Below are 25,238 nucleotides of genomic sequence, written 5' to 3' on the forward strand. Positions count from 1 at the left end.
CATCACTACTGGCCTGTCCCATTACTTAACACAGCGTTTCCCAACCACTGTTCCGTGGCACACTAGTGTTCCGCGAGATGTTGCCTGGTGTGCCGCGAGATGTTGCCTAGAGGGAGGCGGGTGAGTCGGGCGGCGAGAGGCGGGGCGGCGGCGGCGAGGAGAGGCCACCCAGCGCGGGGCTCTCGCCGTCTGCCTGCCTGGCTGCCTGCGAGCTCGGCGAGCAGTGCCTCCGTCCGCAGCGCCCGCCTCGCGGCTCTCATTCCCTGCCCCTGCCAAAGCTCACCCAGCCAAGCTGCGCTCTCCTTCCTGCCTCGCTTTGCTGCCTCCTCCCCCCCACCCCCAAAGCTTGGAGGTTCCCCGGCAAGGGGGAGGGAAAAAATTTGAAACTTACACTTTCGTGCGTCCCTCCCGGCGTGACGCTGCGCGCTGACGTCACGGGGCTGTAATGGTGGTGTGCCTCGAGATTTTTTTCATCAAACAAGTGTGCCTTTGCCCAAAAAAGGTTGGGAAACACTGACTTAACATATTTTAGTGCAGTAGGACCGAGTCACTATTTTGACAGTTTGTAGGGGGTTCTGCCAGAGGTGTACTTTCCCTATTTTGGTTGTGTTTTTTTAATGATTCAATATTGTTTAAGGTGCCTAGTAGTCTTTTTAAAAAAGAAAGGTGGGGCATAAATATATTAATAAAATATGGGAAAATAAATAATATAAACAAAACTTTAGTGCCAGGTTCCTTCTAGCAGTAAAACAAATGTGCACCATTGTTTTGCAGAATAATTAATGGTTAAGATTTTGTGTTCTGTTTTTTGTTTTAATGATACTGTTTTTGCACTGAACACTGTACTGTGATTGCATAATAAAAGTTCACATTGATTGATCCAGAAGCAAACACTTGTCCAGATCTAAGAGTCATTTTCAACTAAAATAAAATGTTTTAAACCCTGGGAATACTAAGAAATTTACTTGGAATGGGTGGGATTCTCCATGAAAAAAATCTGTGTGTTTTTTTCACAGGTACGATGATATGATAGGCAGAGAAGCCTTTAGAGAGAGAAAGGTTGGTAACTCATATAAACAAGGAGCCAAATATGACTTCCCTTCTGTGTACCGTTCACAAATTCAGGACAATACTTGGCTGACGATAGTTCTCTTTTGGGGGAAATTCTGACTTAGCTCAGAAGTATATCCCATTATGCTCAGGACTAGTGTTTAGGATTGCAGTTTGAGTCTCATGTACTCAGCCTCAGGTGTCAGATGTTTTATAAACAAAAACTGGCCATATTTTATCAAGTGATTGTATAATGATTCTGTCTCACAGCATGAGACTATTTTTTTAAAGTACTCCTTGTCAAATTTAATTCCTTTGTGTTATTGAGCTGTGGGGAAACACCTACACACTGCCTTTCCCATTGGGGTTCTAATAGTAACAGGTGCAGGACTGAAGGTTCGTTAAGCAAATGTGGGACCAGAGGATTATTTAAAACAAAGCTGAATAGAGCCATTGTTTGTGTATTGAGGCTCTGAGAGGCTTGGGTAACGGGACTTGGATTTTATAGTTTGTACAGTTGGAAGGGACCACAAAGGTCGTCTTTCAGGGGCGCCGACTTATCAAAAATATTGGGGGGGCCCATACCGGGGTCCTGCCGCTGGTTCGCTCGGGTAGCCGGGAGAACGCAGTTCGAGGTGGCGGTGTTGGGGAGAGACCCTGGCTCAGGGCGTCACTAGACTTGGCGGCCGGCGGCCTATCTGGGGGGGTTTGGAGCGTATTTCGGCGGAGCGATTGGGGAGGAGGGGGCTTGTTGCCGGATTCTTCAGCTGGGCCGGAGATCCGCTGCTGCGGGGTCCCTGGGCCGAGTTGTGAGCACGGCCTGCTGAAGGGAGATCCAGCCGATTGCGCGACGGGGACGGCCGGGGCTCTCCGGCTAGGGCGCGCGGCTGGCTGGCTGGCGAGGGAGCAGGTGGGGAGGAGGCGGGGGTCCTCACTCTCTTAGGAAACGCACCCGCGCGCCCGATTGCCACGAAGTCCGAAGGGTGCGTGTGTGGAATTAAAAAGCAAAAACGAGATACGGGCAGGGCAGGCAAAGAGTTTTCTGCAAGAGGATGGAGGGCAGGTTGAAGAGAAAATCACTCAGGATGAGACAGTCAAATCAGCCATGATAAAATGGGCTCAGGATATTGGGTATAACATCATGTTTGAGGACTGGGAAAGGTTATGGACCACCGGAATGAAATTCACGGCATGTAATGCCTTGAAGGAAAATATTATGAAAATGATTTATAGGTGGTACATGACCCCAGTCAAGCTTGCAAAAATATATCACCTGTCTGATAATAAATGTTGGAAATGTAAGGAGGCTGAAGGGACATTCTTTCACCTCTGGTGGACTTGTCCAAAAGTGAAGGCCTTCTGGGAAATGATCTATAATGAGTTAAAAAAGGTATTTAAGTATACCTTTCCCAAGAAACCAGAGGCCTTCCTCTTGGGCATTGTTGGCCAGAAAGTGTTAAAGAAGGATAGAACTTTCTTTATGTATGCAACTACAGCAGCAAGAATACTTATCGCAAAATATTGGAAGACACAAGATTTGCCCACACTGGAAGAGTGGCAGAAGCAATTGATGGACTACATGGAACTGGCTGAAATGACTGGCAGAATCCGAGATTTGGGAGAAGAAACAACGGAAGAGGACTGGAAAAAATTTAAGGACTATTTACAAAAACAATATAAGTTGTATGAATGTTAAAAATTTACACGATTCGGAAACTATAGCTTCAGCAATTAGATTTGGGAAACAGGAAATTATATTTTAAGTAAGAAAAGGTCAAAATCTAAGGTAATACTATGTTTAATTTAAGATATAAGTAACTGATGAAAAGTATGTTAAATTTAGAGGTATAATATTTGAAAAGTACAAAATAAGGTACGAAACAAGGTAATAATTTGCTGATATCTTTATTATAAAGAATGCAGGGTAAGGGAGATGCGAGGAAGTCCAGTTAGTTATATAAAAAACGTGTTGAATGGTTGGTTTTCTTTTCTTCTTTTTCTTTTTTTCTTTTTCTTGTTCTTTTACTTTTTTCTTCAGTGTATGTTTCTAACTTTGTATTTGAAAACTTAATAAAATATTTATAATAAAAGAAGAAGAGAAAATCCTTTCGCTTTTCTGGGGCTCAGGGAAGTCTCAGAGCCGGAGGTTGGGGAAGGGACCCCCTTTGCTCTGCCCTCTTCTCCCGTCTTAGATTTGCATGGGGGTCCCCGCCCGAGCTTGCCTGGCCACCGGGCCACACAAGGGCCGCGCTCTACGCGGCACACCTTGCTAGCCGCGCAGCTGTCCTCCGCGGCTGCGGAGCGGCCCTGCGCCGGTGCCCAGCCCCTCTGGGCACCCGCTGCGCTGCCAATGACAAGCGGGCGACGTCGCGGGCGGGGAAGGCGTCGCTTTCTTTCCCGATCCTGCATCCTCCCAGTCTTCCAGCCCTTTTTTGGGTTGGAAGCTCGTCTCGTTCGCCCTTCTCCTTTCTTCACCCTGCGCGCAATTTTCCTCCCTCGTCTCCCTCCCCATTTCTCCTTCCTTCCTTCCTTCCTTCCTTCCTGACTGACTGACTGACTGGCTTGGGCTCTGGCTCTGGCTCTGGCTCTGGCTCGGGCTCCGGGTCGGGCTCAGGCTCAGGCTCGGGCTCGGGCAGCCACAGCGTCGGCGGTGTTGCCGATCGGCGGCGCGGGGGAATGGCCCTCCCGGGGGAGCCGGCGCTGCTCAATGGGGTTGCCAAGGAGACAGGCCGGCCGCCCTCCTCCCCCGGCCCGGCGCCCCCCGCCGCGCCGGTGCCCGTTATCGAGCTGGTGCGCACCGGGCGCCCTATAAAAGCCGCAGACGCGCCCACCGCCGCCCGAGATTATTGGGGGGGCTGAGCCCCCCCAAACGAATTTTTGAGGGGGCTCGGGCCCCCTCAAGCCCCATGGAGTCGGCGCCTATGTCGTCTTTTGCTCAAACCCATGATCTAGAGTAAGATTCTCCTGCTCCACCGACTGAGCTATCTCCTGTATTTGTCACTTTTTTCTTTTCTTTCAGAAACGAAAACTCAAGCAGCTTACAAAAAAAAAGAGAACAACAAAGCGACTTAAAATACAGCAGTGTTATGTATAGAAGAGCAGATCAAGTCGTTTCAAAATTTTATTTCCCGAATTCTGTGAAGAGGTTGCAAACTCTTGCGCATTTCTATCCAAAAGAGGGGATGATCTGTGCAAAACTGAACGCTGCTCGCTCTTGAAGGCGGAGGACACCCTTTTTTATAACGGGCTGCTCTAGTCAGGAGTAACTGTCAGCTTGCACCTTCGCAATCCAAGAGGAAAAGAAGGCTGCGCAGCTGCACCTCCCACGACTCCCTCCCCCGCGCCCCAGGCGAGACCCGCGCGCAGGCGAGCACTAGGCCTGGGCCACAAGACCCTGGGCGGTTGCGCGAGATCTGCGCGGTGCATTGTGGGGGACGCCCTGGGCTTGAGGGTGCCGCCATTTTGTCTCTGTCACTCTCGTCAGCGGCGCGGTTTGGGTGTTATTGAAGGAGGGGGGGCAGGCGGAGGGGGCGGCGGGAAGGAAAGAAAGCGCTGGAGGCCGCGGCGGAGAGGCCGGACTTGACGAGCGGGGCATCATGATTTCGGCCGCCCAGCTTCTGGACGAGCTTATGGGCCGGGACAGGAACCTGGCCCCGGATGAAAAGCGCAGCAACGTGCGGTGGGACCACGATAGCGTGAGTATGGCCGAGACGCGGCCTCCTCCTGCTCTATCGCCGGCCCTCGCTTGGTCAAGGCCCTTTTGCGCGCGCTTTGGGGGGCGGAGGTAAAGTGGAGGGGAGAGAAGATGGGCCAGTTAGCAGGGCGAGGAACAGGTTTACCTGGCGGAGGTCCTAAAATGGGGAGGAGGAGGAGGAGCCGCTCCGCTATTAACTGCTAGAATAGCTTGCAGGCAAAGAGGTGAGGGCACCTTAAGGCCCTGCGAAGCGGGTAGCGGGCGCGATGGGCAGGGAGCCTCGAAAAGCCTTTGCAGGAGGAAAACGGGGTTGCGTTTCGCGGCCTTGGGGGTTGAAGGACAAACAAGGGAACGTTGTACCCCCGTTATGTTCACGCTGAGGATTTGTGGGTGAAGCGAACAAGAGCTAAACCTCTGGATCTGGGGCGTCTGCCTTTGGGGGGGGGCGCACGGAGAGGGAGATTTGAAGCCTTTGGGGAGGGCGAGGCACCCACTGCTCTAATAAAGGGCCTACCGATCCTGTAGTTTCAACTCTTCTTTAAGGTGTGATGCTTTTAAGATCGCTTGTTCCACCGCCTTCTAATACGAAGCACAGCTGCCTTACGAGAGAATGTTAACAACCGGAAAGCATTGCAGTACTACTATCTGGCGAAGTGAATAAGGCTGCAAAATACAGGCACAGCTGAAAACTAAAACATGCGGGGGACCGAAATACACTCGAGCATTGATCTGGCCAAAGGTCTGCAAAAACACAAATTTATTTAAAGTATTGTGCGAGGGGTTGGAGATATGCAACACCTGGGGCAGGATGTTCTAACGTCTGAGTGCTGCAGTCAAAGGTCCTGCCACCTGTTCCCACCAACTGTGCTTCAGATGAGGGCCACACATGGGCAAGAGTCTCGGCACTTGACTTAGTAACTGACTGTATTTTAGGAGAGGAACTGGCCCTTTAGGTATCCTGGTTGCACACAGTATTTGCAGGAATTAGGGATTTGTGATCATTGAGTTTCTCCAGAGGCTTTGCTTCTTAACTCATGACAGCAGTGAACATTCATTTACATTGAAAGAGTACATTTCCCCCCTTAACAGCCAACACAGTTTTTGCTATCTCTACACATAAAGAGCTGTTGATTTCATAATGTCAATAAGCATTTTGCTCCTCTGTTATGGCATTGCCTTAGGGAACTCTGGGCAGGCTGCCTAAAATGTGTTGAAGTCACACTCCTTCTGAAGGAACAGGTACCTAACTTGAGGGTGTTTCTGGATCCATTGCTATCACTTGAGGCTCAAGTGGCCTTGATGACTTTGAGCAATGGCTCAGCTGCATCACCTTTTGGACAGGAACAACCTAACTTCTGGTGTCTAAGCTCTGATGATCTAAGTTGGACTACTGCAATGTGTTATACAGGCAACTCCCCACGTCGGCAGAACATGTGTACTGTAAGCCCACCCCGTTCAGCCCCCTTTCAGGGCCACAGTGTGCATGTCGGCGATCACACACCAATCAAACACATGCAAAATTGTTGTTGTCTGTACATTGAAGATGGTTCTGCAACTGGTGCAGAATTTAGAGGCCAGATTGTTGACTGGGATAGAACTGTCTGAACATATAACTGATTTTGGCATGACTGCACTGGCTATCAGTTTCTGGACTCAATTCAGAGTGCTGGTTTTGACCTTTAAAGCCATATGTAGTTGAGGACCACAGTACCTCAAGAACCACTGCTCCCCTGAAGCCCTCAGTCATCATATGAGACCCTTCGTTGTGTGCCCCCCTCCACAGGATATTTGGAGGGTGTAGTATGCTCTTACCCGAGATGCACGCCTGACACCATTTTTATCTTATTTTTAGGCTCCAGGCAAATACTTTTCTCTTTTACCTTGCCTCTGTTTCCTTAATTTGAAAGGTGGCATTGTGGCCTCTTTTAGTGGGGTGGGATCAGTAACTCATCATCCGTTGTATCTGTTTAGCTGTATTTTTAGATTGTTGTTGGATGTTCTTAATTGGTTTTAATGTAAGATGCTAAGGGTCGCTCTTTGAGAAAAGCAACTCACTGATATAACCAATATATAAATTGAATAACCTCTGTGCAGTTGGGAAAACGTTTCTGATTTCCACGTGCTAGAACCTAGTGTGATTTCCACGTGCTAGAACCTAGGAAATTTCCAGAGAAATGTACCAATATCTTCCTCAAATATCGGCACTACACATGGGCAATCTGTCATCTGCAGATATTGTTTCACTGGCCCCTGTTTATAGAAGCTGTTTAAAGATGGCACAAAAAAGTGTTCCTTGATTCCCCCCCCCCCCAGAAGTCAAATAGTGGTTCACATAGTATACACGTTTCTTTAACAATATATTGAAAAAGTGTTATTTTCTGCTCACTTACAGAGCAATCCATTACCTGTCTACTCTGCAGTAAGTCTCACTAAGTTCACTGGTGTGAGCAGAGCAAACCTAGCCAGACAGATACACCAGCATAGTTACCGTATTTTTTTCACCATAACACTCACTTTTTTCCTCCTAGAAAGTAAGGGGAAATGTCTGTGCGTGTTATGGAGGGAATGCCTACGGGTGGCATGCCTACGGATTTTCCTCCTCTAAAAACTACGTGCGTGTTATGGTCGGGTGCGTGTTATAGAGCGAAAAATACGGTAAGCTGCAGCCTATCAGATCTAGGCTGGAGGTGGGGCAAGGTTGGAGGACAGTGTAGACATTAATTTTCTGCCTTTCCATTGGCTCCTGTGTGATGAATTTTAGTTGCACCTATATTTTGGTGGCTTGCTGTGGAGGTGGAACCAGTGAATGAAAGGATTTAATATGCAGTGTAAATCTGTTGATCCCTGTCCTTGTCCCTGACATATACTCTTTTTGCCCGTTACGCCAACATAACTTCCACTGGCTTATTTTATGCCAAGATGAGTCATTTGCTCAGTTTAAGTCCAGGATAGGGTAATATTCCACATCCTAATTTCTCTCAGATGGTGCGTTTAGGAGTTAGGATTGCATTGCTGTCTACTGAGGAACACAGGAAGCTGCCTTATACTGAGTCAGACCATTGTCTCCACTGACTTGCAGTGACTGTCCCTGATTTCAAAACTGAATTCAGCCTCACCTAGAAGGGCTGGGGATTGAACCTGGAACCTCTATGCAAAGAAGATGTTCTGCCCCTGAGCTACGTTACTGTAGGATTGCAGCCTCAGGTGCTTCCATACATGGTTTAAATGAGAAGAACTGAGATCAAGTTGCTAGTTTCTTTCCTTTTTATGAGACACCAGAACCCCAAAATATAGCATCTTGTGTTTGGGTGTAGACAATTCCGGCAACTGGTATTCAGTAGCATCGCTGCCTCTGACTTTGGAGGCAGAGCATAGTCATCAACAGCTCTTGACTGAAATTCTCGAACAGTGTATTGTATAGGTTTTTACTTAATTTACTTGCTAGCTGTAGGAAACCAGGAATTGATGCAGGTTGGTGAAAAGTTGTTGTTGAAGGGACAGATTGTGCTATTACTCTTCTGACAGCCCTCTAAAAGGGCCTGAAGAAATGAGTCAGTACTCATCCATACTGTAATGCTTACCTAGATGGTTTGTGCTTAGGATATTTTAAATGCAGCCAAAATTAGCACTGGTGGGTAAGGCTGGTTTAAAAAGAAAGAGAGAGAAAGAAAGAGAATTGGAACAAGAGCAAATTACTTAATTCTCTTACAGCTTTGTGTCTGTCTAAATTTGATGTGTAAGGAAAGTAACTTAAGTTTCTTTTTCTCAATCAGGTTTGTAAATATTACCTTTGTGGGTTTTGTCCAGCTGAATTATTCACAAATACCCGTTCTGACTTAGGTAAGTGCCTTTGGTTTTTTTCCTTATATTAAAGCAAATGTCAAGGTCATGGATAGAAGCTGCTGTGAATAAATATTTTCTTTGTTTACCTCCTATATGTATGGATGGAGACAGACAGACACACACACACACACAGAGAGTCACAAAATCATCTCATTAAGATGACTAAAAATCTTAGATTTGCATAAGTTCAGAGCCATTAATGTGAATTTTCCAGAAAATTTTGCTTTAGAAAGTTTTCCAAAAGAAATTCATATGCTGTTTAGGATAATTTGCCTTGGAACATTTTCTGGTGCTCTAGAGAGTGATGTAATTGGTATCTTTATTTTATTTGAAATTAGTAAATAGAGCAAAAGAAAACTGAAAAGCTTACCTAATGTTCTCTACATTCATTGCAGTTGGGATCTGTTCATTGTTTCTAATGAGCTTATAAATCAGAAAATTTTCAAAAGAAAAATGAAGCACTGGGGAGGAGGGGAACATTTTCAGTTACTGGAAAATGTTCTGCCTCACATTCCTATTCATAGCAGATTGGGTTACATTCCAGGGCCCCCATGTGCATAAGGGAAAATCATGTAAGTGGGGAGCCGCCTATAAAAACTCGTTTTTTCCTGCTCTCCAGTTCTATCCACACAACTCTCTTCAACTAGAGTCGAAGCTCGGGGGCTGGCTGAAGGATGCATGGAAAAGCAGTAGCAGCTCCTTAAGAGCTCTGAGGACTCTCTAGCTCTCCTGCCATTTCCCAGTTTGAATCTACAGTATCTATTTTCTGGTGGCACCTGTATACACAGCTGTGTGTGAGTCAATTGCGCTTAAGTGGACGGACGCCTGTATATGGCTTCTGTCAAAGAATCAAAATGCAAACTTCCAGGTTCTTGCAAAAACCCTTTAGCAATAGTTTCCCAATATTTCCTTCATTTCTGGCCTTACTCCATAGCTAACTATATACTGTCAGCTTTAGTGCTGTCAAGCTCTAGTTCACATTTCAGATCCAACGGCAGTGTTCCTAAGACTTCCACTAGCACTCTGATTTTTAATGTGGATCATACCAAAATTGTACCAGGACAATATCACAGATATTCATGTGTGTGTATTTTAAAGATGTGCCACCAACAAGGTTTGGAATTGTTGTAGCATTCTAGATTGATAGGTAAGATCTCTTCAGTACATTCTTTTGCCTCGACAATCATGGGCTTCTGTATTTCAGAGGTTCATAACCACTCTTTATTAGCTCAGTAAATGTTGCAGGGGTGTGATGCGCTTGTTCTTGTGCTGCCACTGATTCCATTCAAACTTTGAAAAACAAATATGAAGCCAAGTACACTTGAATCTTCATAAAAATATATTGCTTCACTCTCCTTAGGCTTGCGAATCTGTACCCTACCTCACCCCATTTTGTCTCTGAGCAAATGACTCTTGATTTTAAACCTTAGCCCTGCTCTGGTGTGTCGGTGGAATATTGATCAGGTTACAGTCATTCTGGTACTATGCCAGCCTAATCGCAATACACTAGAAAGTCATTTAGAACTGTTAGTACTGTTGTGGAAAGGCACCCCAGTTTTAATCTGTACATTAGTTTGGTTAAAAACTGTTGAACTTTATCCAGGTCTTTGTTGGCATAGTGTTATCAGAAAGTCATTTGAATGTATCACCATTATTGCTTTTATTTCTAGGTCCTTGTGAGAAAATTCATGATGAAAACCTCAGAAAACAGTGAGTGTGTTAGTAGTTATAATTATAAGAAGCTAATAAATATAATTAAGCAATAATGCAAGCATTTAAATGAGGTTTTAAAAAATCCTCAGTTAAAATTTCATGAGGTGGATAGCGTATAGTCTTTCGTTGTTATGTAATATGGAGATGACCTTTATCTGAAGTTTAATGTAATCATTTCTTTTTTAACATTGTCAGGTATGAGAAGAGTTCTCGATTCATGAAAGTAGGCTATGAAAGAGACTTCCTTCGGTATTTACAGAGCTTGCTTGCAGAGGTGGAACGCCGAATTCGAAGAGGTCATGCACGTTTAGCATTGTCTCAGACTCAACAGGCTTCAGGTGTAAGTACAAAAGCAGAGGGCACGTTAAACACATATGGTATTTTGGGTGATATCCTTTTGCAGAACTGTTTACAGAATGTATTTTCCTCTCTCCTTTGCACTTCTGTAATGTGCCCCAAATCTACTCTAGTGTGGGAGCCTGCAGAGGGGAGGGGAAGAGGAGCAGTCTCATTGCACATGCGGGTGCCCATTCATGTGATGTTAGATACCACCCTTTGTATTTTCTTATAAGTTTTCTTTAAAGTAGAATGATACACATACTTGACCAGGAGTTATAGCATGTTTGAATTACCAGTCTTAACTGTGTTTCTCAATGTATATACGGTTCACTTACTGCTTTATAAGTTCTTTAAAACTGAACAAATACAAGAATAGCAAGATACAACATAAGCCACACTTAGATGAAACTAATATATGTGCTGTTTGAAGCTAACTTTTGAACTCGTCAGAATCGAGTTTCTAAATGTGTGTTGTTGCTCTGGTGGTTAAGAGATAACTGACTGGGAGGTGGAAGCCACAGTGTGGAGAGTGAAAGCTTAGCTTTCAGAATTTCCAGAAAGGGACCCTGCAAGTGCAGAACCCATATTTGGGACTGCACAGACACCATGTACAACAGAGGTGGAGAACCTCCAGTCTATGGATCAGACTTGGCCTTCCTCCCCCTTTGGCCTTGGGGCAAGCCATGGCTACCTGCCCTACATCTGATGTCATCCTATTACCTGTGGGACTTGCCCATATCTGCCTTGTGCACCTCCCCAAATCTCGTGACAACCAGCTGGTTTTCAGGAGCCTTCAAAGCACTGCACAGTGCTAAGCAGGATCACTCTCTTCACATCAGCTGCTGCAAAGGGGGAGCAATCCTGAGTTCAGACTCAATAGGAATCTCTGGTGCACCCATTTCCAACACTTAAGTGGGATTCCCCTTACTGTTGGCCCTGCCCTTTTAACCTTTTAGGAGCAAACTTTAATGGCAGGGAGGGGCTTCAGAGAGCAGTTTGGCAAACCGTTACCTGAAGCAGTTTCATCCCTCCAGCAAGGGATTTTGACAGGTAGACAGGGCCACTCGCCTGTCATATTTGGCCTGTAAGATCACTCTTGATAAGGATCTGGCCCACGGAGCCCAAAAGGTTCTTCACTTCTGATGTAGATGAATTTATTGTGGAATTTTTTCTTCTTACAACTTACTCTTCGATATGAGTTGTGCTGTGGACATGACAAAGCAGAACAGTGTTTTGTTGCACTTGTAACTTTTAGGTGTCGTTACTTTTATTTTAATATTTAGCAAGCAGCAGGACCTACTGGTAAAAATGAAGAGAAGATTCAAGTATTAACTGACAAGATTGATGTACTTCTACAACAGGTAATTGTCTTGAATCATACAGAAATGTTTATAAAGTTGGATCAAGACATTATACTAACTTTGTTCTCTCTCTATTAGATTGAAGAACTAGGTTCTGAAGGAAAGGTGGAAGAGGCTCAAGGCATGATGAAACTTGTTGAACAGTTAAAAGAGGAAAGAGAGTTGCTAAGATCTACAACTTCGGTAAGTAAGAGTCCTGTTTTTCTCTAAGTCTGGAAGCCCCAACAGAATACAGTCAAATAAACTTGACTTCACAAAAGACTTATTTTTCCAGCTTGTATTCTTCCAACTTGTTGAATAAATAGTTTCTTTGATTGCCACCAAAATATTTTCATACTTTATTAATCATTGAGCTTTAACCATGCGTATATGAGATTATAGTGGATGCTTCGGTTGCGAACGTGATCCGTGTGGGATGCATGTTCGCAACCCGCAGCGCCGTGTCTGCGATTTGGTGCATCTGCGCACGCGCAAAGTGCCGAAACCTGGAAGTAAGCCGTTCCGGTACTTCCAGGTTTCGCCGCGTCCATATCCGAAAACATGCAACCTGAAGTGTCTGCAACCCAAGGTATGACTGTAATAGCCTGCATAAAGGCAAATCAATTTATGGGATTGGAGGATTGTTTCTAGTGGCATCATTCCACTGGTGCAAAGCTCTTTGATCCAGCAGAGGCTTTCAGAAGTAGCAGAACAGGGAGGGGGGCAGTTTTCACTTCTTCCTCCTCCCCCCCCCCCTTCAATTGTTCCAGAAGGGAGGGGTGCTTTCAGGATACAACGCTTTATGTTTAGAATAAATAATGTTGCTAGAATGTGTCCCTCACTGGGTTAATATCCTCTCAGATACACAGGAATGCAGAAAACACTTTGAAAGAGGGAGATCTTGGCCACATCCCTGTTCTTGACCTGTTAAGGGATAGAGACCATCTTAGAACTTCAACAATCCTTTGGAATTGAAATGAACCCAGTAGAATTTTAACACAATGGAAGATTATGACTTGTTTCTTATTATCAGATGGCAGCCTTGGGTTTAGAGGGGTTGTTAAATGCTATATTGTGTGCAGCTGGAATAATATGCTTGTCAGTTGCTTTGCAGATAGAATTGCATGAAGGTCTGTTTTAAAGATGCACCTGCACTTGAATTATAATGCAGTTAGACCAATCTTGTGATCTGCTTTGGGCATGAAATTGTGTGTATTTTTATAGCAATTGGTTAGCTGCTTGCATGCCAAGGGGTAGGTTAAGAATTTGAAAAATAAGTTGTATTGTTGCTAGGTAAATAATAAATAAAGCGTTAATGTAACTATCCGTTTTAACAAGTATCTTCTGTTTCCAGACAATTGAGAGCTTTGCAGCTCAGGAAAAGCAGATGGAAGTTTGTGAAGTCTGTGGAGCATTTTTAATCGTAGGAGATGCACAATCCAGGGTAGATGATCACTTGATGGGAAAACAGCATATGGGTTACGCAAAAATTAAAGCTACAGTGGAAGAACTAAAAGTATGTTCAATCTGCATGTATATATAGATCTATATGTGCTTGGCAATACTGTCAACATATAGCCTGTGTATGTGGTGATGCCACTATAAAAATGATTTTAGAATGTGCCATTATGAACTGAAATACTCAGAACCTTGTGATACCAAGTAGGTGAACTTCTCAGCTTATATTCTTGAATACTACCAACAGATAAAAGTATTGACTTATTTTTATTTTCATCCATGTTACACAAAGGTTAAAGTACACACTGACCTGATTCATACATATCCCTAAGCCAAACCATGGCTAGGCGTGAGCAAGCAAGTATGCAGGTACTTACAGCAAAAATGGCTGCTGCTTCTGGTCTGCTCAGAACTACCAGGACTCATGGTTCATTTTCTTCCAGGCGAATCACAAACCTGGGTTCATGAGTAAACTATGATTTATCACAGAATAAACCTGCTTGCTCATGTTTAGTTCTGGTTTGGCTTGGTATTATGTGCAAAGTGGGCCAGTGTCCATTATTATTTATGGGGAATGGGAAAACCAAAAGTTAAACAATATATCAAAATAGCCACCAGCATAGGATGAGAAATTAATAAGATAAAAATAACTGGATTGATATAGGTGTTTGCAGTTTCGAATCTGTTTACTGAGCTAAGACAGACAGAAGTTGGTATTCCACGAGTTTCAGTAAAAAGCAGTGACAGTCTTAGAACTGTCCCATACAAAATGTTATATTTTATGGCACTTCTATGCATAATTTAGGTACATATTTTGATAAATGTATCCAGATTTTAACCAACAATTAAGAAGTGGTGTCTGAAATGGTTTTTCTTGGTTGATGGCCTATTCTGTGGAGTTTTAAGCACTATACGTACACATAAATGTATACATATAATGCATCCAACTGTAGTTAGCTGAGATTCTAATCTGCCAAATCAAGGTACATTTGAGGACAAGGTGTTCAGTACAATTTTGTTCTTGCATTGAGCAGGGTTCTTCAAAAATATGTTATTTGTGTGCAGCGATACAGCCTATTGCTCTGTGGTGGATTGCCATCAGTCATGGATGCTTTCGTTGAGATTCCTGCATTGCAGGGGGTTGGACTAGATGCCCTCGGGGTTCCTTTCAACTCTACAGTTCTATGATTCTATTTGTATATATGTTATCATTAATGTTACCAGATAGTGGAGATGCTTTAAATTTTATCTGAAATAGACTGTTAAAGAGTGTTTCAAATTCATGTCATGGTAGTGAGTATTGCCCTTTCTTAAGAAGCATGAAATCTTCCAGTTGGTTTTGGGTTCAAGCCCCACATTGGGCAAAAGGTTCCTGCATTGCAAGGGAGTTGGACTAGATGATCTTCATGGTGCCTTAAAATTCAACAATTCTATGATTTCAGTAACCTTTCTGTAATACTTTCCTTTTTAAGGAAAAATTAAGAAAGAGAACTGAAGAGCCTGAGCGCGATGATCGGTTAAAAAAAGAGAAACTAGAGCGTGAAGAGCGAGAGAGGGAACGTGAAAGGGAAGAAAGGGAAAGAAAGCGACGGCGTGAAGAAGAAGAAAAAGAAAAAGAGAGGGCTCGTGATAGAGAGAGACGAAAGAGGAGTCGTTCACGAAGCAGACATTCAAGCAGAACTTCTGACAGGAGGGGTAGTCGGTCAAGGGACCATAAAAGATCAAGAAGCAAGGACAGAAGACGAAGCAGGTACCTGTCTGGGAAGGGGCTAAGGACATTATATTTCTTTGAAGTTAATTGAATAAATTGAAATGGATGATGAGTTCAGAGAACACCTAAAGGTGTAGACATTGTATTCCTGAGAAACTGCTTGAGGTTTTCAGTACTAAAAATTCCTCACAAGTACAGTGGTACCTCGGGTTAAGAACTTAATTCATTCTGGAGGTCTGTTCTTAACCTGAAGAACCACTTTAGCTAATGGGGCCTCCTGCTGCTGCTGCGCCGCCACTGCACGATTTCTGTTCTCATCCTGAAGCAAAGTTCTCAACCCGAGGTAATATTTATGGGTTAGTGGAGTCTGTAACCTGAAGCGTATGTAACCCGAGGTACCACTGTATCTGAAAACTTGGCATAAATAGGGTTTAACCAGTTTTGAACAAACTTTGGCTTACATTTCTCAAGGCAGTTTTACACTAAGCATTTTGCAGCAAAACTGTAGTTTATATCAAAGCTTCGTTTAACTGTGAATGTGCCTCCCCCCCCAATTTTGCCGATCCATATGTGGATGTGTCAAGTTTTTATGTCAAGTTTACTTGTGATAAATTTAGGGAAGTGCTTTAACTATTATTGGGGATAGTCAACTAAATGACTGCATGAGCAGAATGACTTCTGCTTGTGCAATGAGACACTGCCCCCCCACCTTGTCCGTTCCCCACACCATCCTCAAATCTGCTCCAGAGTGTTGAGGGAACCCCTGGAATATATCTAGGGACATGGGGGGGGGGGAAATGTCCCATTGTGCAAAGAGAAATCCTTTCATTGGTGGAATGTTCACATTAGCACCAGGTTGAATTCCACCCATTCTTCTTACATTTTTAGGAGTCGAGATCGACGCAGAAGCAGAAGCCATGATAGGTCAGACAGAAAACATAGATCACGTAGCAGGGACAAAAGGCGGTCAAAGAGTCGGGATCGGAAATCTTACAAGCACAGAAGCAAAAGCAGAGAGCGAGAACAAGACAGGAAATCTAAGGAAAAAGGTCAGTTCATATGACTGGTGAAGAATAGTTTTTCTGCAGAGCTGTGCCATGATCTTCCAGTGATTGCTGCCCCCATAGATTCCTTCTGAACTCTTAAATACAAACTTTTAAATACTTGATGCACCTTTCCTTCTCCCTTCCAGTACTGTAGCATATTATATATAAAACTCTTAGATTCCAGGTAGATGAGTGTCTCTTGGCCGCATACTACCTCAGTTTTTCTACATCTGTGAACTTAAATTCAGTTAAGTCTTCTGTTACTGTCTTTAGGTGCCTGTTACCAGGGGTGGGGAAGCATCAGGCTTGCAGATCTACTTGCTTTTTGCTAGAACCCTTGAAATCCACCAACCAAAGCCTGGTTTATGCTGTGCAATAAATAAAATGAGAATTTAAGCATTCTGAGACCAGCTATTTGTTTTGAGTACCAGAAATAAACAGACCTCATTGCCCACACACACACACTCTGCAACAGTATATTCAGAACCATGTTTTTGGTGGTGGTTGTAAAACAAGCAGGAGTCAGAAATCCTGATCTGTAAATAACCCAGACATTTACCAGTCAATCCTGATCTGCCTTCTGCCCACCCCTCCATTTTGCAGACTCAACAATACTAACAGTAAATTGGTGTGATATTTAAATTGTTCCTGAAGACATGGTGCATAAAGGTGGTATGTCACTACTGTTCCATGTTCTTATGTACAGTTACAGTTGCTTCCCTTGGGTGAACACTTTTTCTTCAGCCCCTGTGGTTTATTATTCATCCTCGTCTGCATTTCCAACACTTTAGGAATATGAAAGAGCCTAACTAAAGTCTGTTCTTGGCTTGTTATTTTTTTCAGGTATTAAGTTAAGTATATACCTTTTTAAATCCGTGCTAATGAGTGTAGTAGTTTTCCTTATTGTGCTGGATACTGCACTGGCTGATTTCTTGCAGATATACTGTCTGCATTAGCATATAATGGTAATCAAGTTTTAGTGCAACATGATGGACTTTAGCAAATTATGGGCTCATATGCTCTCCTCCTGCAAAGCTGAGATAAAGAATTCATAAGCTTCTGCTTTTAGTTAACCAGAGTTTGCCATGTTGTTTTAATATGAAATTGTGGTAAGGACTAACCTTGGTTGGTTTCAACAAGCCAGCTTCAGAAACCACAGTATATCACTCCAGGTGACACAGCAGCCACAGTAAGCAAAAGTTTCTGAACTCTTCCTCTTGACCACACAGGAGAGGCGAGCACACAAGACTGCAGCTCATTGTGAATCATTCCATTGTTTGTTACTTTGTCCACCCAGAAATTACATGAAAGCCTGATCTCTCAAATTAAGAATCCATGTTAGCTTCAATTCGGATTTTTAAATGACACGCACATATACAATCATGTAATGGGATACTTGCAAAACCTCAAAGGTCAGAGGTACACCTCTTGTCTAAAAGATGTTGGGTAAATTTCTGGCCTCTGGAACAACTTTCAGTGTACTCTTCTATTGATAATAGATATGTCTGTTAACCTCTCCCATTTTCAAGCCCATTATCAAAGTAATTTGGGAAATGGCCTGTTTCACCTGGGGTTGTTAGTATACATGCTCCGCCCTAAATTATTTTATTTGATACACTGGAATCTCCCTTCTCAGCATGTGGGTCACGTAATACTGGGAAGTAAGCCCCAAAGTTAAACTGAGCTTACTCCCAGGTAGGTATGTAGGATTGCCGCCTTAGCGGTGAACAATATGAATGTTTAGTGTTCTGCATAACGCTTTGTGGTCCCCACATTGAAAGGAAGCCTTTAAAAATGGTCATCAGCAAGCCAGCCTCTTGAAACTTCATTGCCTCAGTTTTGGATAGTATTTCATAAATCCCTTTAAGGTGTCCTTACTGAATAGAGGCTTGGAGTTTTTTTACTGCTTTATTCATCTTTTGTATGTATAGAATGATGGTTATGAATTAGATATGACTGCCTGTTATTCGCCTCTAGAAATAATTTTCATTTTAGTATGTTGGTTGTGTATTTCTTTTTATTAATGCAAAGTTGAATGAATTCCTGCTCAAGGAAGTATTACCAGAGTTCCCAGGACTGTGATTAATAAAAGCAGAGTAATGGGAATGGTACAAATATATGGTTCTGACCCAGTGAGGCAAGCCTGATGCAATCAGCTGTGTGTAGGTACTGTTCTAAAATGGGGCATCAGAATAGGCTGCAGAGTGTATTATGGCATTCATTGGTTCTAGAGAAAACAACAGTGACTCAAAATAACAATGTACGGTACTTCTTGCATAAATGGTGATCTTATTATCTCCAGGGGGTCTGCCATTTAACTAATCTTGGACTGCTTCATTCTCTTCTATTCAATGCCTTTTGTCTGGATTTTCAAAGAACTGAGTTTGGGTATAAACTAATGGTTTTGTAGCTTAGTAGAATACTTCACAATTTAATGGTATGCAATGCTAAATAACATTTATCTATATCCAACACGGGAAGGTATCTGCCCAGAAGTCATAACCTCCTAGTTTGCAGAATATACAGCTTGTTTCCCCTTTCCCAGTCACCCTGTAACACTAAAAAGTGGTGTGACTCAACTACACTGCATACGCCAGCTGAGGGTGTGTTTAAATACTATTCTTGCTATTTTTCCACTTTCTCTCCTACAACTCTTTTGGTGTTGTGATTGTGGTTACACTTGGAATTTGACTTCCTTCCATGTCACTTTAGCATTGGCAAAAAAAAAAATTGTTAGTCATTGTTAAGCAGCTGTATGAATGTCTGTCCTCCTTACATGTTCTATATTCTATTCTGTACTTATGAAAGCATGCTTTAAGTTTATTAGGTTAATTACACATAGGACCTTTCTGAAGAAAGCCTCAGTGAAGATATGAGTACAGATATTATCAACTGGTCTGGTATTGAGGAACTGGAATTTTAAGCAAAACTTGCTCATTGCCTTGCAAACTGGAGCTTCATAGTGAGAAAATCCCCCAGATCTGAGAGAAACTGAAAAATACAAAATAAAATTTCAGTTCTATTAACTTGTCAGTGAAACACTCCACCCCCACCCCACCCCACCCCGATTTCTGACCCTGTCCAGTGAAACAGTTAAGTTTCTCTTACTTAAGCACAGCTAGTCAGTATTTGAACAGATGGCGCTGCAGCATTTGTACTGTGTGTGCCAATTTTATTTCCCTTTTTATGATCAGAAAAGCAATTTTCAAGAAATAGGTATAAGGATTATACTCCTTACAGGTATGCTATGGGGATGGGTAACAAATCTTTCAACAAATTATTCCCTGAGCTCTACTTACCAAATCAAAGATAAAACTGATTTAGCGTAGAGTAGACAAAAAAGTTTTCATAGTATAGCTTCCTATTTTAATTCACAGGCCAATAGGTCAATAACTGTTTAACAGTTGCCAAGAAAAACGCCTCCCCCCCCCCCATCTGTCCAAACTCAAAGCAATAAAACACCTTCCGGAGAATCTACATATTTTGCCCATTTAAAGGGCTGTTGAGCTCTATCGTATCTACATAGGACAGAAGATAAACTTATTGGACTGACAGCTAGTCCTCTGCGGGGCAACAAGACTGCTGTTCCTCAGTGGATCTACATGTGAATCGGCGATACCTAATAAAGCAAAAATTGAAGACTTTCAAAAAGGTCAGTTAGTGCAACCTATCCAGGCAATTATTACGTGGAACAGACACCTCTAAGAGTTCCAAAGTTAACTGGACTTTGGTGACTGGTTTTCTCTCAGCTTCACATATTGAGTGTTTTCCCTTAGGCAGTGGTTGCTTTTTAGTTCCTCCCCCCTCCCCTTTTTTGGCTGTTATCTGCATAATAAAGCTGTTCTAAGTTTTCTTGATAAAAGGAATTGAAACAAACATCAAAATAATCTTTTGCTCCTGCAGTAGGCCATAAGTATGCCTTTCCAGAAACTTCACCCATGCAGCTTTGACAGTCTTTTCTGTTTGTTCCCTGTTCTTTATTCTTTGCTCTTGCATTAAATACCGCCATTCAAAACATTTAATATACTTTATCTGGATGCTTAAAGAAGAATTTTGGTTCATCATGTTGATGAGAGAAATACCCAAGTGATTTCAGTGTACAGCATACACGACTTACACTATATGCATGTTATATATAATGGGACAAAAACCTGGTAACCATGTCTGATATGGAAACTGCCCACCGCAAAGGGCTATGCATTGAATATAAGAGAAGGACACGTGGCTGTCTTAATTTTTTATTTTCTCCAGGTAAACTCATTATCCTGGCTTTACTAATTTTATTGGCAGCCAATCCATTGTCAGATTCTCTTATAGCTACCTCTGCTATTTAGAGTTACCTGTTTTCAGTGACCTATGAGTCCCATTAACCTAGTGTCCCAATTTCAAGCAACTTTGTCAAGTTTGTAACTTGTAATTGTTTTGGACATGAAAATTAAGTGCATCTTCTTGCAAGATAGGAAAATGAAAATTGGAAACCTATTGTGCTTTGAAGGTTACTTTTTTTTGGCTCCCGGCAGTCATGGATTGTTAAATATCAGCCTGATAATGCACTTACACAGATTACTTTCTCTCTTCTTGGCAGTGGTTGGCATGTAGGGAGTCAATCCCCAATCCTGGTGAGGTGATGGGGCATAGCAGGCAAATGAAGGTAAAGGAGGTGGGAATGGGCTCTGGAAAAAGAGTGAGGGAAGAGCAGGCACTACCATTTGAGAATAGTACATGAGGCAATGGAGAAAAAAGGTTTGGGGGAAATGGGCTATCAAAAAGATAAGCATGCAAATCTATAAACACAGCACAAAATTTAAATGTCCTTAAAAGTTCAGGCAGTCATATGCATAGTTGATTCAAATAGCCAAATCAAAATCAGCTCTGTGGTTTGGATCCAGGCTTTGCCTTTCCCAGATGAAAGAGACTCCTTCCATCCAGATGGTCAGCCGAGTGGGAGGAGAGGTAACGTTCGCCAGTTCACCTCCCTGCAGCCCCCAGCCCCACCTCCCATGTTTTCCCGGAAGATGTTCCAACCCTCCAGAACAGAGTTAGAGGTGGCGCAGGGTGTTTGCATTGAGGAGAAATAATTAAAACCACTCCTTCCTCTGTCAGCTGCAGTATCCTCACCAATGAAGTAAGGCCTGGATCTAACCCTATACGTTAAGGTTTGTTACCTAAGATCAATACGTAATCCGGTAAAAATTAAATTGCTCCAAACTGTTCTGTGCATGTGCTGTCCGAGAGGTCAAGAATTCAAACATGTTCTGAATACCAATTGGGGGAAACCACAATAGGTAAGAGTGCTCTTGTACTCAAATCCTGCTTGCTGGTTTCCTACAGGCAGCTGTTTGGCCACTGAGAGAACAGGATGCTGGACTAGATGGGTCATTGGCCTGATCCAGCAGGCTCTCCGCCCTGGCCAGCAGATTAGGTGTTGGCATCAGAGGTCAGAGGAGGCTGCCAACAGGAGTCAGACCAACAGTCCCTCTTGCTCAGTATTTTCTGACCAGCAGTGGCTCTCCAGCATATCAGACAATAAGTCTTTCCCAGCCTTATTTGGATATGCCAGAGGCTGAAGCTGGGACTTTGTGCATGCAAGGCAGATAGATGCTCTACCACTGAGCTACGGTCCTTCCCCAAATTTGTACATAGTCTTGAGCTAAATTAAGTGATTAAAAGTTGTATACTGTGATGAATCTGTAGTTTTAGACACATTTTACGCTAGCCTTTACATCAGGTAGTTTTCAGTTAGGTAGCATGTACATGTCTTGTGGTTTTTGACCAGAACTATCAAACAGGTCAGTGACTTTTGCATTGTAATATTAAGCAGTTCTGCCCCCCCCCCTCTGTGCTATCCTTTCCCTCTGAACTCAGCAACTCAGTTCTTGTTCTTTCTGGTGGAATATTTCATTCAATATTAGCACTGTAACTTTGATCTCTAGTTTGCAATTTTACAGCCAATTGCTGATGTCTCGGCATATGCTTCACCCCTGAAAAGCGTGATACCTTGTGTGTCTTTACTGTGAAGTCCATGGTCAATGTCTTCTTTCATGGCAGAAAAGAGGGGATCTGATGATAAAAAAAGTAGTGTGAAGTCCAGTAGTCGGGAAAAACAGAGTGAAGACACAAGCATGGACTCCAAGGATGGCGATGCTAAGAGTGAGGTCAATGGGACCAGTGAAGACATTAAATCTGAAGGTGACACTCAGTCCAATTAAAACTGATCTGATATGACCTCAGATCAGACAGAGGTAAGTGCATTATTTCAAACTTTGATTAGGGCTTTTTGTTACTGTTTAACAGTGCAGCGTAAGTATGTACAGATGAAGATGGAGCTAAGTCAACAAGTAAGAAGAGGTGTTAAAGCAACTTCTGAAGGAAAACACAGTGTAGTCCTGCAAAATCTTTTGAGGTACATTGTTTTGTATCGGCTATTTTGTAGCAGACTCATACCCCCATTAGTGTGCCTCTTGGGAACATATTTGTAATCTAGTCCCTTAGAAGTTAATTATCCTATTTTTTATTTTTAGGGGATTTATTATCTTTTTTAACAATTTGAACTGATTTTGTAATTAAGTCCATATTGTGTTGGTGCATCAGAAACATTTGCTTTAATACTTAATATTAGAGGCACATGTTGGACTATTTTGTTTTTATATAAACTGCTAGTATTTCTTTGTCAAGGATGTTTCTAGTTTTTTTGCTTTGCCTTGCATTCTAATGCAGTTTGTTCTGTAACTCGAGAGCCAGTAGCATTGGATTGATGGAAGTGTAGGGTTTATGAATAATTGCAGCTGACTACCATACCTCACACAGCGTTGGTGTTGTGAGCGGCCCATGAAAAGCCAAATTAAAAATCAAGGATTCAGTCAAACTAAGCAGGTACTCATGCCAGGTACTCCTTTCTCTACCCACATCCATGTTTGAATGCTGTTGCCTGTAATCTTTAAGCTTACTGTTGTGTGTTTTATTTACAAAAAGTGAAAAGGAATCTTTGTGCATATATTGTGAAACTGTTAACCTGATATTAACTTGATTGGAATTTTCTTTCAACTGTGTGTAGGGATGCAGTGCTGCCCAGAATTAGATATCTTTATTAAATGCAATAAATACTACATAATAATCGCCTTGTAACATTCAATGCATTTCAAGTCTTTAAGAGGTATGTGTTTATAATTTCCTACTGCGTAGGAGAATTGCCAGGCAGCCATGGCACACAGCAGCATATACTGGCTGATACCAGACTTGGGAGGCAAATGAAAATAAAGGCCAATGTCAGAAACACCCAATAGGTATATATAAATGGCAAGAATGTATATAACCACATTGTTAGTTAAATGAAGCTAATCTTATACATAAATAATTGCCCCGTCTTGACCTGTGATTTCTCAGGGTCATTCCTTAAGTAAGGAATAAACCCAAATAAAACCAGATGATTGATTGATTTCCTTGCAACATAGTTAATATAGTTTCAGCTTATCTTCTAAGAACCCCTAACCAATTACAGTGCAGGCCTATGCATGCTTATTCAGAAGTAGGTTCCACTGTGTTCATTGGGGCTTGCTTCCAAGTAAATGTGCATAGGATTTAAGCCATACAGTGCAATCCTCTGAGCACTAATGTTGCACACCCTCCATTCGTTTCAGTGGTACTTGCATTTGACCTCTGTGCAAGCCCTGTTGGAATACATGGCTTCCCAACAACAGTGGTTGGTGAATTGTGACGTCATGTTTGTCCTTAACTGTCCAATACACAGGGGTGTTAGGTGTAATTTTTATGAGATGATTTTGAAGAGTTAAGCGGGCAGCAAGCAGACGCTGTTTAGGAATGGCAAATGAAAGTAATCTCTGTTCCCACTATCTGACTCTCTTTTCCCAACATTTTGCGTTATAGGACAACCACGTGACAAGTCTGCGAAGAAGCCTGAAGACTGCTTAATACGAAGATCTGCTTTAAAATGAGGTGAAAGAAAGCTGTAGTGGCATAGAAAAAAAAAATTAAAGTTCAGTTAGATTTTTTAAAATAAAAATTAATTCAGGACTGTTGTGACCTCTCAAAATGCAGAGAGAAGTTAATAAGCAAACATGCTACTGAGAATTTTAAGTCCTGTTATCATTTTTTTCCTATAAGACTTTTAAGGTGATAAACCAACATAACCTGAACACATGGCTTGCTCAGTGTTTAATTGCAAGTTTTCATTCTTGAACTTTGAAACACAAGGATAAATGTTTAGTATTTTGTGTGACTCCAACTAAAATAAACCCCATTTTTACAACAAAGCTATACCTGGCTTCTTGATATACCCTAGTGGAAATACAGTATCTATGACTTTCTGTTACACATTTGATTGTCATTGAGTGTTTAATATTAAATAGACTTCTTTCCAAATAAATCAAATGTGTTCAAGTTCATTCTTGTCTATCCCCATGCCCCCACCCCAGATCAAAATGAGAGGTTGGGGTATTTCTCTCATCAAAATTTACATAACCAATTTCTGTCCCAGTAGTTTCCATAGCTTTTTAAAAAGTGTAAATAAATTTAAAGAGGTAACACTGCAATTTTCATGTGATTGTGTTCTTTCTTGGATATGTGCTAAAGTACATAGTGAAAGTATAAAAATATTTGTATTTGTTGGCAAAGGCAAAGGCAGACGTGCATAATATTTGAGAGAAGCAAAGTATCAGGTTAGAAGCAAGAATAGGAGAAGAAGACCATATGATCCGATACGCCACGCATTTTAGCCATAGGAACCAGACAAAAGGAAACTAATAACCTTGTCACGGTATTTCTCTATGTAATCCAGTCAACCTTCAGTAGATGAGGGCCTACATCAACTGTGAAAACATGTTGGCAAATGCACACAGCTTCATGACAGGTGAATTATGAGGTGGTGCCGAAAGGCCTAAAGCCAAATTTTAATTAACAACCACTTTAAAACTCTTGGCTACCCTGTTACAAGTTGATAGTGCAAAAATAAAGCTGCCATTGAAAATTGTTCTTAGGTTCACAGGATAAAGCATCACATAAATACATCGTTTTCTGTTGGTTTGGTT

The 25,238-nt window shown here is 42.4% G+C and overlaps 1 protein-coding gene across 13 annotated transcripts; it reads left to right on the forward strand.

Annotated features, from left to right (window-relative positions):
* Positions 1-4,516: 4,516 nt before the first annotated feature.
* On the forward strand, positions 4,517-24,743 carry LUC7L3 (LUC7 like 3 pre-mRNA splicing factor). 13 transcript variants are annotated; one of them, XR_014005326.1, is made up of 13 exons: positions 4,517-4,745; positions 8,518-8,584; positions 10,258-10,297; positions 10,496-10,640; positions 11,923-12,000; positions 12,079-12,183; positions 13,334-13,495; positions 14,910-15,187; positions 16,037-16,197; positions 22,243-22,383; positions 22,489-23,067; positions 23,377-23,477; positions 24,079-24,743. XR_014005326.1 is itself a non-coding variant. In XM_081184610.1 (12 exons), the coding sequence occupies exons 1-12, from the start codon at positions 4,647-4,649 to the stop codon at positions 22,958-22,960; spliced, it is 1,434 nt and encodes a 477-aa protein (XP_081040736.1). In that variant the 5' UTR covers positions 4,517-4,646; the 3' UTR covers positions 22,961-24,743. The 13 variants fall into 13 exon arrangements, 6 of the variants coding, with proteins under 6 accessions (XP_081040736.1, XP_081040737.1, XP_081040732.1 ...); XR_014005327.1 differs by having other exon boundaries at positions 22,489-22,597; positions 22,912-23,067; positions 23,377-24,743; XR_014005328.1 differs by lacking the exon at positions 23,377-23,477 and having other exon boundaries at positions 22,489-22,597; positions 22,912-23,067.
* The last annotated feature ends 495 nt before the right edge of the window (positions 24,744-25,238 follow it).

Source organism: Podarcis bocagei (assembly GCF_964188305.1).
Source record: "Podarcis bocagei genome assembly, chromosome: 2".
NCBI classification, from domain to species: domain Eukaryota; kingdom Metazoa; phylum Chordata; class Lepidosauria; order Squamata; family Lacertidae; genus Podarcis; species Podarcis bocagei.